Source organism: Aotus nancymaae, unplaced genomic scaffold (assembly GCF_030222135.1).
Source record: "Aotus nancymaae isolate 86718 unplaced genomic scaffold, 86718_ANA_hifiasm-v0.15.2.pri h1tg000021l, whole genome shotgun sequence".
NCBI classification, from domain to species: domain Eukaryota; kingdom Metazoa; phylum Chordata; class Mammalia; order Primates; family Aotidae; genus Aotus; species Aotus nancymaae.
Window position 1 is genome coordinate 1,087,460 of NW_026988433.1, and position 13,912 is coordinate 1,101,371.

The following is a 13,912-nucleotide window of genomic DNA, read 5'->3' on the forward strand; positions in this document are numbered from 1 at the left end:
CCACCTCCCAGGTTCAAGCCATTCTCCTGCCTCAGCCTCCCAAGTAGCTGGGACTACAGGTGCATGCCACCACGCCTGGCTTATTTTTTATTTATTTTTTATAGAGATGGGGTTTCTCCATGTTGCCCAGGCTGGTCTTGAACTCCTGACCTCAGATGATCTGCCCACCTTGGCCTCCCAAAGTGCTGGGATTACAGGCGTGAGCCACCGTGACCAGCAGAGACACATTTTTGTTTCTGAATATTTTCGATCCTTGGTTGGCTGAACTCATGGACGTAGAATCCACCAAATGCAGGGCCAGATACTTTGAGGGTATTCAATGAACTTCCAGGCAAACCACCAGTTCCATCCCGGTAGCCTACTTCACAGTCACATCCCCAGCAGAACACACGGCTGCAGTTGTTTGTCGTGGCTGCACTGCATTGCACCGAATGTATATAGCATAATCTGCCCAGTAAAACGGGACCTTTAGAAAAATTTGGCATGGGGGAATAGATGCTGCAGCAACAGTATGGTAGGGCACCCTATGGCAAAGGAATCTCCCCTCCCGTTGCCCTGGATCAAAATGCCCAACTCCGGGATGTTGGGTGTTGGTGGCAGCCGTCACAAGACTGACATCTGAGTAGGTGGCATGACACACCCTGGGCTGAGAGGCTCCCTTAGGGTCTTGACAGCTGTGTGTAGGCACAATCACTTCACCCACTGGGCCCTGGTCTCCACCAGACAGCAAACAAAAATGCAGCCTCAAGGCCAGATAAGCCCGCCCTAGGGCCTGTTGCCACAGGCACACCTGGCAAAGACGTGGGGGTGGGGTGAGGATAGAAACAGTAGGCTTTGCAAAACCCGCATTCTCCACTGAGCGTAAAAGAGACAAGACAGTGAGTGCAGCACCCAGCGTGGGACGGGATCCTCAAGTCACCTTAGGAGAGGGGACCTGGGGACACACAGGCCCTGGAGGCAGCGGCTGGTAGGCACGGAGTGCATGGGCACCGGGCACTGCAGTACAGACCCCCAGGGCCCAGGGAGCACTAGCCGGGCTGCACAGCTGGCTTTCCCGCCCACCCTGGTATCTGGACTATCACCTGCAGACACCAAGTGAGCAACCAGAGCCTGGGAGCTTTCAATCCGGAAGACACGAGGTGGAAGCCCAAAACTGCAGGGCCATGTGCCCCGGGCACCCCCATTCCTGCGGTGGGAGAAGAAAAGACACCGAAAGCAGCCGGGGGCTTCTGGGATGCTTCTTTACTGTGCATGACGTATGCATTTCCAATTAAAAGTAGGCATTGATTTTTGTAATCAGATTAAAAACAATAAAGAGAAGTTCACAAGCAGAAGAAAAAGAGAAGCAACAGCCGCCTGGCCGGCAGCTCAGGGGCGTTTCCAGTGGCGCGCACATGCGAGCGGGAGGTCGCCCCACCCTTCTCAGGTGCACGGACGGGGCGTGGAAGGACAGTGACGGGTGCTGTGAGGCTGGCCGGCCACACGGGGCAGGGCGGCACCTCGGTGGATGTGATTTCCCGGGAAACCTCGGGCATGCTTGCTCCTTCCGGGTCCTTCTGTGGCCGCGGAGGAGTGGGTGAGGGGAACACCTCTGGCTTCAACATTATTTGCTCGGTTTTGTTTTTTTGTCACACAAATAAACCCCAATTGGCATCTCATTTTAACTTAAATACTAATTTTCTATGAACGACAAAATGAAAAATATATATAAAAAGGTCATTTTATTTTGCCTTTTGTTTGGTAGGCTGTCAATGCCCTTTAAAATCCTACTATTCAAGTACAAATGCTTCTGTTTACAAAGTATTTACAGTTTGTCTTGTTCCTTTCTATCTTAAAACACAACAGCTATCTGGTTACAACACTTAACAAAACAATAATAAAGGTCGCAAAAAGAGAAACCCTGTCTTAGCAGGCACCAAATCTGAACGAGGGCTTGGATCCAACCTTCTCCTTCCTGCCAGATGCTTTAAAAACAGTCCGGCTTTCATTAGAATAAACGTCTTTCTTTAAAAGATTAACAGGGCAACTGTTTCTGACACTTTGGGCTGCTGCCTTTATACTCCACCTTCTGTTTCTGACTTACTTGCCGCACTGAAATGAACCCTGATTCACAAGGGGAAGGCCTTGGCAACAGCTTCCTGAACACGTACTTAACCTTTTTCTTTTTTTTTTTTTTTTGGAGACAGAGTCTCGCTCTGTCGCCCAGGTTGGAGTGCAGTGGCACAATCTCGGCTCACTGCAACCTCTGCCTCCCGGGTTCAAGCGATTCTCCTGCCTCAGCCTCCCAGGTAGCTGGGACTACAGGCACACACCGCCATGACCGGCTAATTTTTTTGTAGAGATGAGGTTTTACCGTGTTGCCCAGGCTGGTTTCGAACTCCTGAGCTCAGGCAATCCGCCCGCCTCAGCCTCCCAAAGCGCTAGGATTACAGGTGTGAGCCACTGCGTCCAGCCACTTAATTCTTGTTAGAAACTTTAACCTGTAAAATGGAAGGCCAAGAAAACAATACACTGAAAGGAGAATTTTTACTTAAATGACGAAGTGAAATGAACTCAGTCAATGGTAGCATCTAGAAATTACTAAATTGAGTGCTACGTGTAAAAATATGTCCACACTTTGTACTGGGGAACAGCCAAAGGAAACACGTTTCAGAGACAGGAGACCCTCAGTGACATAAGAGCAGGACGGGAATGCCATGTTGCAAATATTCAGAATCCCTGTTAGGCTCTCCAAAATAGCTTTTGAAAGATGCTGGTATATTCTCTTCTCATGTTTTAGATTAACAGAGGGCTTTGCCTTAGACAGTTATGTCCAGGACATTCTAAAATAAGAGCACTCAGCATGTCATCATCATCTAGAAGGAGACTACCAAGATTTGGGAAGGACAGAAACACCAAGAGGGCGCACAAATTAAAACAAGTGACAAAAGCAGAATTCCTGAACACTTCAGTTCTGCACATTTGCGGATGAGGAGGAGTAAAAACCTCCGCTGGGAGCCAGATGCGAGGCTAACGAGGCAGCCCTCTCTCCTGCAAGCTGGGCTCTCACGGCACACGCTGAGCCAGGGTGAACGGGTTTGGTTAGAAACGGATTCCAGTCCTCTGCTTTGATATGCTCAACCAACTAAAACATTCATTTCTTCTGTTTTTTCAAAACTTGATTTTCTTTCCCCCCATTTCTCATCAAGAACGCAAAGCGAGCTCCCCGGGTGACTTCACTTAACCTTGCCGAATCACTGTCCACAGAAACCTGTGGGACAGACACCTTCCTTAATGTCCACGCAAAGAGAGAGAATTGGGGGGGGAGGCAGAGGAAATACAATTTAAAAATGGAAAATCTTTATTATGCCATAACTTATTTTTAGTATACAAAAAAACTAATATAACCTAATTTCCTAGACCAAATCATGTGAAATAGGCCAAAATCCAGCCATAGCACAAAGGGTATTATTGGATATGTGCCTTTTTGCTTTGGTGAAACTTCAAAGTAAGGAGACATTGTCAGCCAGTCAATTCCACTAAAATTGCATTTATTTTCTTGTCATAGTAAAAAAGGAAAAACAGTAACAAATATTGGGCTTCCTTTCCCCCTCAATGGCATGCCTTCCACAAACAGCACGGGTGATTCTCTGCTTCTCTGGCAGAACCACACACGCTTATCTGAGAGACAATCTCGTGTCACAAGTTCACAAGGAAGAGCTGACGAGGCCCATGCTTTGGCCAATACTTCGAGAATCACGAACCAGCCTTCATCAAAGGGCTGGCGGTGGCAGCAAGGAGTGTCTGGCATTCATCCTGGCTCACTGAGCCCCGGCCTCATCGGACCCTCAGCCGTGACACCCCTACTACCACTGCCTCGGCGTGGTCCCCTGGGCCTCACAGGCCAGTCAAGGCAGAGCGTCCCAAAGGCTCTCAGGAGCTGTTTAGCACTCTACGTCAAACACCAGCTTCCTCCAAAAGCTGGGAACGTGTCCCGAGTGCACTGAGCCGGGCATCAGTCCCAGAAGTTCTGTTAAGTGAAAGCTGATCCCACAGCGGGGCAGGGCCTGGGGAGGCCGCTGTTGGCCGCTCTTTGGAATAACAATGCAGTGACTCATCATTTCCCTTGAACGGGAGCCAGGAACGCGCCTTGTGTGTTTAGGTGGGTGTCAGGACATTTCTCTTAAAAGTCAAGTCACATTTGAGGTGGGAAGGAAGGAACCATGTTGGCTTTCTTTGGATGGAAAACCAATCTCGGATGACTTACTTTAGACGGGCCTTCTCCTCGATAAAGACCATGAGGCGTTTTTCGGTAAGGTATACAGAACTACACTCTGGCAGACACTGCGAAGCCCACGTCTTATCTTCAGAGAGCCCACCGTATGCTCTTCACACACTGCAGACGGCTTCTGTGGCGCGCAAAGCACTACACGCTCACAAAAAAATTCGAAATGGCTTTCAGAACACAGTACTATAGCTCTGGGGGACAGAGGGAGCAGGGGAAGGGACTGAAAGGTGAAATGATTTCGAGGAAACCGCGCTGTCGCTTTCTCCATGAGTCACACAGTACAGAGAAGGGGCGCTTCGTAAGGACCACACGTCCTGCAGTGCAGGGCGCATTCTCATAAACGATTACACTACCATGTTTCAATTCTACCTTCCCCAGTGCCGAGTACCTTGCATGACACTGTCCTGAGGTTCACAAATAAACGAACCGTTTTCTGTGAGAAAGGTAGTTTTGCCTTAGGTGAGACGCGGCCCTGCTGCCCTGACTACTGGCACGGAGGCTTCGTGGGCGTCTTTAGCCTGACAGCAGGGACCCTCATCTGTAATTTAGGCTGCTGGCTGGGGCTGTCAGAGCTGGCGGAGACCTGGGCTGCGTTCGGAGCGCCTGGGGTCTGGAGCGGGGCCGACGCCGTGGTCACCACTTGCTGCTGAATGAGTTTCTGCTGAACCACCTGGGCGGTTGCGGTCACTGCAGGGATCATCTGCACCTGCTGCCCTGCCGCTGTCGCCTGCGTGAGCGCCACAGTCTGTGGAGAAGCCTGAGCCGAGAGAGTCAGAAGACACACGTCACCCAGGAAACTCAGTCCAGGGCCAGGCCAGTGGGCGTTCTTTGGGATGGGGAAGGGCTTGAGAAACTTCACTGACTATGCTTTTATGACATGGAAGAATGACCAGTCATCCAACAATATGACCTAGGGTTTCTAACTAAACACAAGTAGAAAATTAAAATATGGTTGCTTTTAGACTAAAACCAGTGCCTCTGGGGAAAACGGTGAGCGTGGGTCAAGGACTGATTTTGTTCTTGTTGCAGTAGTAAACCTTTTAATACAATTTGGTTTCTGGAATCTATATGCTAGTGTGACTTTGAACAAAATTTAGGAACTGTAAAGCGCTGCTCTGCAATGAGAGCACCGTGCTAAGCAGTCACACCGTGGCGCATCAGCGACGGCTGCAAAAGCACCTGAAGGTGGAGGCAGGGCCGCTGTGCCCACGGTGCTTCTGCTCAAGGGCAGGCCACCCTAAGCGGAGCCTGCCTGCCTGAGGCCTGTGCCTCCCTAAGACCACAGGGCAGCGTCTGCAACTCACAGGCCACACCTGCGACGATCTGTGAATGAAGGGTCCTGGGAGTGAGCCCAAGGTGAGGCTCCCTCAGTGTGGCTGACACGACACCCAGAAACTGTTATCACTAAGCGCATCCAGTTTTTCCCCTGAAGTTAATGTTTTTGTGTGTATCACAAAGACCAAAAGTGATTCTCAAGTTATGACCTCGGGATGGAAACAACCCTTCCTCTGACGTGGGAAATGTGAGGGTCACACTGTGTCTACACGTCCTACCTGCTGGGAAGCAGAGGCAACTTGCTGGATGCTGGCCACAGGTGTTTGCTGTTGAACAACTTGAGGAAGTTTTGCAACCTTTGACAAAACAAAAAAAACAAACATAGAATTCAAAGGAGTATGTGCACAGAAAGATTTTTCCTCCCTTGCTGTCCTCCTCAGTTAATACAAAACACAACGGCCAGGTGACACAAAAGAGCGATTCTCGCAGTGTGCCCACCTGGAGTGCCGAGTGAGAAGCCACTCCACTTCACGGTGAGGACTGCCCGCCTCCCCAGGTTGCCATCAACCATAATTTCAGCTTATGTTTGGTCTCATATTTCAGACACAGTTTTTCTTTTCACAAAAACGACTGCAAGTTTACAGGAAAGAATCAGACTGAGGATGGTAAGTACTCTGAGTGTCTTGTGAGTCCCAAGGGCTGTGCATGTGACAGGTTGGGACGGCGTTCCAGGTATGAGCTGCACGGTGCAGCTCAGGTGGCCAGCTGAAGCGGGGAGCCAGGAGATGCCCCAAGGTTTTGAGAATGGTAATTCTATCATTTTCCTACATTTTTCTTAGTCATGACTGAGACCTGACTGTTTATAAAGCAACACTTTCCACCCTGTGCTCACTTTCTGTGAGCCTGCTGTCGCACGCCTCTCCGATGTCTCGATGCAGTGAGCGGCTCTGAGCCGCCTGTGTGTCCCATCAGCACCATCAGGGCCTGCACCCAGTGCACGGAGAGGCTCCAGCGTGGGCAGCTGCTGAGTGTGCTGATGTCAAGGGCCCTCCCTGCACAAAGCCCTCATGGGCCCTGGTCTCTTGGCGGGTCCTGTTACTTATAGAAGACGGATGAAAATAATATTTCCCAAGATAATTCTGGGAAAAATGTGAAATTAGATGATTAGCCATAGATGAACAAAGATCCAAATAAATGTTAGTCCTTATTAAAATTAAACTCAATCAAAAGGCATTTACTAGTTTACTGTCGCTTAAAATAAATGATAAATAAGTCACTAAGATAAGAGGCGCCCCTGAGCGCCCCCAGCAGAACTGACGGGAAACAAAGGTGCAGCCGGTGCTCCTGGGCCCATCTCAAGACTCCAGTGGTCCAGGACTTACTTGGCACAGCACGAAAATCCTGAGACGTCTTAAATAAAGCACTAGGAAGAAATCTGAAATGTACCAAAGGACCTGCAAAGAGTCAGGAACTGCCAGTCCCCAAACCTAAGCACAGGCGGGCACCACGAGCCACGAGCAGATAAGCTGCACGACCTCTTCCCAGGGACATCGGCCACGTGGATAGGCGCCCGTGGTCTCCAGGGTCACACAGGACACAGCCGACCAGACACCAGCTGGGGAGCTTGCAAAAGAGTCCCGTGCTACTGCCAGCTGCCGTCCTGAAGGGAGATCCTGTCCCTTACAGAGGTGCCCAAAGACTGCAAAGAAGGCACCCCCTTCCTCCAGTGGCATCTGTAAGAAAAGCAGCTGCCCTGAGCCTCAGTGCCAGGTATGAGAGAGGAGGAGACACAGACTCAGAGGCCAGATGCACGATGCCCGAGAGCCGCGACAGCCTGGGCCGCACACTGAGAAGTGCTCCTGACGGCACCCTCTGCCCCAGGCTGCAAGTCCCCTCAGACGCAGCACACTTCAGACGGGGAAATCACCAGCTCCAGAAAAACACTATGCTCACTTGTGAAGCCTGGAAGTAAGAGACTATAAACAAAGACCAGGCGCATTTGGGAACTTCTGAAAATAAAAAAATAAACAATCAACATAAAGATTCGACAGACAAGCTTGAGAGCAGATCTGACCTAACCAAGGGGAAAATGAGTGAATGAAGAGACGGGGTGGAAGATATGACGCAGAACACAGCACAAGGAAACAGAGACGCAGAAAACAGAAACGCTGCTGAGACTCGGAGGGCAGAGGGGAGAGGACAGGACAACATCTGAATAAACAGTGGCTGCTCATTTCCTAAAGAGATGAGAGAAACTGCCCCGGATTCAAGAAGCTGGAGCGTCGGAATGAAACTGCAAAGCACCAAGACACAGGACAGCGTCCCAACAGCAGGCAGAGAGTGGGGAGAGACCAACAGGCTGGACAGACGCCGGCTCCTCTTCAACAACAGAAGCAGCCAGAGAGAAGAAATGATACAGTGAATGCACTCAGAAAACAGCACTAGCTGGGTGCGGGGGCTCACACCTGTAATCCCAGCTCTTTGGGAGGCTGAGGCAGGCAGATCACCTGAGGTCAGGAGTTCGGGACCAGCCTGGCCAACACAGAAAACCCCGTCTCTACTAAAAATAAAAAAATTAGCCGGGCGTGGTGGTGCGCGCCTGTAATTCTAGCTACTCAGGAGCCTGAAGCAGGAGAATCACTTGAACCTGGGCGGCAGAGGTTGCAGTGAGCTGAGATCGTGGCACTGCACTCCAGCCTGGGTGACAGAGTGAGACTCCATCTCAAAAAACAAACAAACAAAAAGAACAAAAAACAAAACAAGACCAAACCACCGCCAATCGGAAATTCTGTACTAAGCAAAACTGTCAGGAACGAGAGTGACACACAGGCATTTTCAAGCACAAAAGGAAATTCCAAAGGATGGGTTAAGTGGAAAGAAAGTCATTCCATATAAAAAGTCAAAGATGAAAAGGGACAGCATTAAAACACACGCTAACAGCAGCATTTGAGAAGGATAAACTGAGCTACTGTGTGAGAATGTCACTGCTGGAGAACAGGGTGGAGGCAACCATCACGTGGAGATTTCAGGGTAACCATGCAAAGGACAGAAAGAAAATATCTAATTTTTCACTAGCAGAGGGGCAAAAATTGACCAAAAAAAAGAAGGTAAGGTCCAAAAGAAGGCAAGGAAGAGAGGTAAGAGAAAACAGAACAAGCAGGACAAACAGAGTCCAAACAGAAGAGAAGCCAAAAATTCAAATCTATCTGCCCTTAAAGCGGACAAGCAGACACGCATTTCAGGTAAGAGACAGAGACAGCAAGACCTGCGCCCAGCAGCGGCCCCGGACCTGCCTGCGAGCCGCTCACAGGTGATGAGGAGCACACGGAACGGCTAAAGACAAGGAGGGAAACAAACGTTCTAACAGGAGGGTGGCGCTTTACTCACATGAGGTGAACAGGCTTCAAGACCAGAGACACTACTGAAGACAGTAAGAGTCAATTCAAATAACAACATTTAAAAGTTTAAACTTCAATGTAGCTAATGAAAATCCAGAGGGAAACGTAAGGAGAAACAGGTAAATGCAGACTCAGAACGGGACATCTAAGCGCGCCTTCTCAGTAACCAGTGACACAAGTGATGGGAGGACACAGAAGGCCGAAACCACACAATGAACCTGACCCAGTCACAGCAAAATCACCTCACAACTGCACCTGCCCTGAAGGTGGCTTGCTTTGGACATAGGTCGTTTTTTAAAACTGACTGTATTTCAGACTAGAGAGCAAACTTCAAAGACTGAAATCATTCAGACCTCATTCTCTGATACGACGATTTTTTTTAAGTCAATAATAAAAAGTAACTGGAAATTAAGAGAAACACTTCCAAAAAGAACCCAAGCATTAAAGAGGAAATCAAAATGGAAATTCAAAAATATTTAGGACTGAAGGAAAACCAAATAATTTGTGAAATAAGCTCAAGTGGTACGCCATCGTAACAAGTTAGAAAATGAAGAGCAAAATAAAAGACGTAAAAGGAAGGAAGTAAAATCCCCGACCAAAGCCAGGTGCCGTGGCACACACTTGCAGCCCCAGCTACTCCGGGGGCTGAGGAGGGAGAACTGCTTGAGCTCAGGAGCTCGAGGCCAGCCTGGGAGCCCAACTCAGAAACAGACCAGACAAGCAAGCAGGGTACACGGACGAGGCCGAGCCACCCCGACGCAGTGAGGCGGCACACACGAGAGCAGCAACTGAGCTCGTCTACACAAAACGACAAATACCAGCAGACCCGGCGAGCCGCCCCAGAACACGACGATTAACGTGACAAGATTCAAGGACTAAAACCCACTCCAACAGGCCAACCGTCCACTGTACTAACAGCCCTCGGGCACGCCTGTACTCACGGGCTTGCTTTACTGGAGGAGACACAAAATCACCTGAAAATAATGACGGTATTTGTTGAAGATGATACTACAGAAACAGAGAGCAGAAAAGATGAACAGGAATGGGGGCTGTGAGCGGGGCTGGTAGGGGTGCAGGAGCAGAAGGGTGCACAGGCCAGGAGCCGTGGGCAGCGGGGTTCTGCAGGAGACACACACCTCCCGCCCCCCACACCCACAGAGTCTCCTGGGGGACGGATGGCAAAGAGGAAGCAGCAGAGATGATGACAACCAGGGAAGGGGTGCAGAGGAGGAACAGACAGTAGAAACAGGAAGTGGCTGGGCCAGGAATCTTCTGGAAGTCAAGCACACAGAACTGCCTGCCAACAGGCTGGCCCTGTGCAGATGACTGCAGGGGTTTCTCAAGTAAGGCCAAAGGTCTAGAGAGACAGCTGCCGTTCCTGAGCCAGTAGCCTCTGGCAGGAGCAGGTCAGGCACACACACCTGAGGCGCCTGAGGGATCAGACATCTCTGGAGACCTGTCAAAGGCAGGGAGGTAAGTGGCCGCAGAAATGAATCATTCGCACCAAGACAGGACTTAAAGCTTGAGGCTGGCCGGGCAGGGTGGCTCACGCCTGTAATCCCAGCACTTTGGGAGGCCGAGGCGGATCACGAGGTCAAGAGATCAAGACCATCCTGGCCAACATAGTGAAACCCCATCTCTACTAAAATACAAAAATTAGCTGGGCGTGGTGGCACGTGCCTGTAATCCCAGCTACTAGGGAGGCTGAGGCAGGAGAACTGCTTGAAGCCGGGAGGCAGAGGTTGCAGTGAGCCAAGATCGTGCCACTGCACTCCAGCCTGGCGCCTGGTGAAAGAGCGAGACTCAGTCTCAAAAAAAAAAAAAAAAAGCTTGAGGCTAAAGGAGATGTCTAAGGGAGGGCATCCATACAGATGGGCTTGAAACAAGACAAACAGCCCCATTTACAAAGAGGAACAAACACTTCTGGCCAAGTAGAAAAGAAGAGAATTTTCTTACTCTGACAAAAACACAGCAAACATCCTACTTCACAGTGACACCTGGACTCTGACATTCACTCCTGCGATGCAGGTCCCAGCCAGCACAGTAAAGCAGGAGAAAGCAAGGGTTTAGGATGGGAGAAGTAGACCGTCACGATTTACAGGCGATACAACTACATACAGAGGAAATGCAACAAAACGAAACCAAGCCAAACCCCAAGGCAAATCATTCCAACAACCAGAATCTAGCAAGGCAGCCAGAATCAAAAACCAGCGTACAAAAATGTACAACAGCCAGAGATAGAAAATAGAAACTGCGAAGCATACTATTTACAAAAGCATCAAAAAATACTGATTACTTAAGAACAAAACTATTCACAAAAATCAGAAAACTTTATTAAAAAGACTTAAGTAACAAAAGATGTATCACACTGGTGAATCTGAAGCCAAGACTGGAAAGACATCAACTCTCCCCCAAACAGAGCTACAGATCCAATGCAATTCTAATAGAAACTTTCAGCAGTTTTGATTGTAGTGTATGAACTAAGCTAACTAAAATTAACACGGAGGTGGGAAGAGCTAAGACCCGCCCTCCACTCCACCCAAGGAAGGGTGTGGTCAAGGGACCCACCCTCCAGACACCAAGCGGGACCAGCACAACCTCTGAGACAGGGTCTCAGTGGAGGCGGAACTGCAATCGATGGATGACAGAATGGGCTTTTTAATAAATAGGACTGAGAACAGGGTATCATGGCGCACATCAAATTGAATTCGTTTCTATCTCAGACCCAAAAACCAATTCCCAGAGGAAAGAAGACCAGCTGAGAAGGTAAAACACCCCCGCTCTAACTGAATTCCTGTTTCTATCTTATACAGAAAAACCAGCTCCAGGAGGGTGCAAGAGCAGTGAGAAGGTAAAACCCCCGCTCTTAGAGGAAGATGCAGGGAGATGACTCCATAAGCTCTGGGAGGAAGCAGGACACAAAAGCTCTAGGCAGAGAGGAAGAAAGGAGGGCACGTGGCGCACATGAAATCAGGAACTCCCGTTCTCCAAAAGACACCAGGTAGAACTTGACCAACAAGAAATATCAAAAAATAAAATAAAATATGTTTTTTGTTTTTTTGTTTTTCGAGATGGAGTTTTGCTCTTGTCACTCAGGTTGGAGTGCAGAGGCGCAACCTCTGCCTCCCAGGTTCAAGCGAATTCTCCTGTCTCAGCCTCTTGAGTAGCTGGGATTACAGGTGTCCGCCACTATGCCTGGCTAACTTTTGGTATTTTTAGTAGAGATGGGGTTTCACCATGTTGGTCAAGATGGTCTCGATCTCTTGACTTCGTGATCCGCCCGCCTCGGCCTCCCAAAGTGCTGGGATTACAGGCGTGAGCCACTGCGCCCGGCCAAAATCTATTTTTAAAAAAGACACCAGAAAGGGAGAAGAGGAGCCTAGAACTGGGGAAGGCAGCTGTACCCACAGAGCTGGAGACCAACACCCAGGACACGAAGGCAAAGCTGGCGACAGCCGGAACAGGCACCAGCAGAGAGGAGCCTTCCCAGGAGCCAGTGGCCAGTAGGCCAGCATGCAGCAGCAGAGCCCTGTGGCGGTGGCGGGAACATGGCCGCCCAATGGGAAGCGGTGCTCGGGCACTCCATGGCTCTGCCTGTGCCAGGCTCGGTACCCTCACTGGGCCTTCACCCTGTTCCCCACTCACCTGGATCTGGGTTGGCACTTGCGGGGCCCCGGCCAGTTTCTGGGCCTGGGAGATGGGTGTGGTAAGAAACTGGGTCTTAAGGGCTGGCTGCGCGGCGTAGGCCACCTTCTGCTGCGTGCCAGGGGCAGTGATCTGCTGAGCAGTGATCTAGGGAGACACTGGAAATTAGGGCCACAGAGACCAGGCCACGCTCAAGACTCCTGGGACTCCTGCCCACTCTGGGCCCCACGGCAGAACCCAGCCCCTTTCCAGCCCACCTCCCAGACCAACCCTGTGTGTACTCACAAACCCTGCCCTCTGTCCCATCCCTGCCACTGCCTCCCTGCCCATGCGGCCTGGCTGCCAGCTTCTCCTCCAGGAGGCCCGGCCATTCCCTGCACCCTACCCCACCCAGGGTGCTGCTCCCTGCATAGCTGGGCTGGTAGGAGCCCTGACACCCTTGGCACACCTGCATGGGGCTGCTACTTAGGTGACTGAAAGCGATCACAACGTCTCAAATCTGATTTAAGAACTTGGCAGACATCGAGAACATATTTAGCAGAAGGGGTAACAAACCAGTATGCACAATTTGTGCATATTAAATCAACTTCCCGTGCACATCTGAAGTTTACGTATCTGCTTTATCAGCCATGCTGTGAATAAGCAGGGTTTTTTTTTTTTTTTTGGAGACAGAGTCTTGCTCTGTTGCCAGGCGGGAGTGCAGTGGCGCAATCTCAGCTCACTGCAACCTCCACCTCCCGACTTCAAGCTATTCCCCTGCCTCAGTCTCCCGAGTAGCTAGGACTACAGGAGCACGCCACCAAGCCCAGCTAATTTTTTTGTATTTTAGTAGAGATGGGGTTTCACCATGTTGGCCAGAATGGTCTCAATCTTCTGACCTTGTGATCCACCCACCTCAGCCTCCCAAAGTGCTGGGATTACAGATGTGAGCCATCACAAGTACGGGTTTTTAACATCTAAGGACGTTTCTGTCCAGTCATAGGAACGCACAGCCCAGCACTTCAGCTGCAGTACTCCACTGCTCCCTCAAGCACAGACCAAGCCTGAGGGACCACGCCCACCTGCACATCAGCATGGCCGTGTCTGCCCACGGCCCACCGTGACGTGCCCAGGGGCCGCTGACCAGACCTGGGAGGTGAGTCCCGGTACCGCCTCCTTCTCCCAGAGGTAAACTCAGATGACCATCCCGACCCGAAGGACACACGCCTCCCTGCAGCAGCCATGCTGAGAGGGGATGCAGGCTGGTCTTCAGGACCCGGCCACGGAGGAGCTGGTGGCATTACCCAGACACCCTAAGCCTCCTGGCCTTGTGTCCCCTCAGTGCTCA

At 50.5% G+C, this 13,912-nt stretch overlaps 1 protein-coding gene across 1 annotated transcript in view; it reads right to left on the bottom strand.

Moving 5' to 3' along the window:
* Positions 1 to 1,702: 1,702 nt before the first annotated feature.
* LOC105705166 (E1A-binding protein p400) overlaps positions 1,703 to 13,912 on the bottom strand; it is a 135,205-nt gene continuing 122,995 nt past the window's right edge. The window contains exons 51-53 of the mRNA XM_064379537.1: positions 12,586 to 12,732; positions 5,821 to 5,898; positions 1,703 to 5,024 (exon numbers count right to left, since the gene is read on the bottom strand). Of these exons, the coding sequence (XP_064235607.1) occupies positions 4,752 to 5,024; positions 5,821 to 5,898; positions 12,586 to 12,732 (498 nt within the window). The 3' untranslated portion in view covers positions 1,703 to 4,751. The remainder of the gene's footprint in view (positions 5,025 to 5,820; positions 5,899 to 12,585; positions 12,733 to 13,912) is intronic.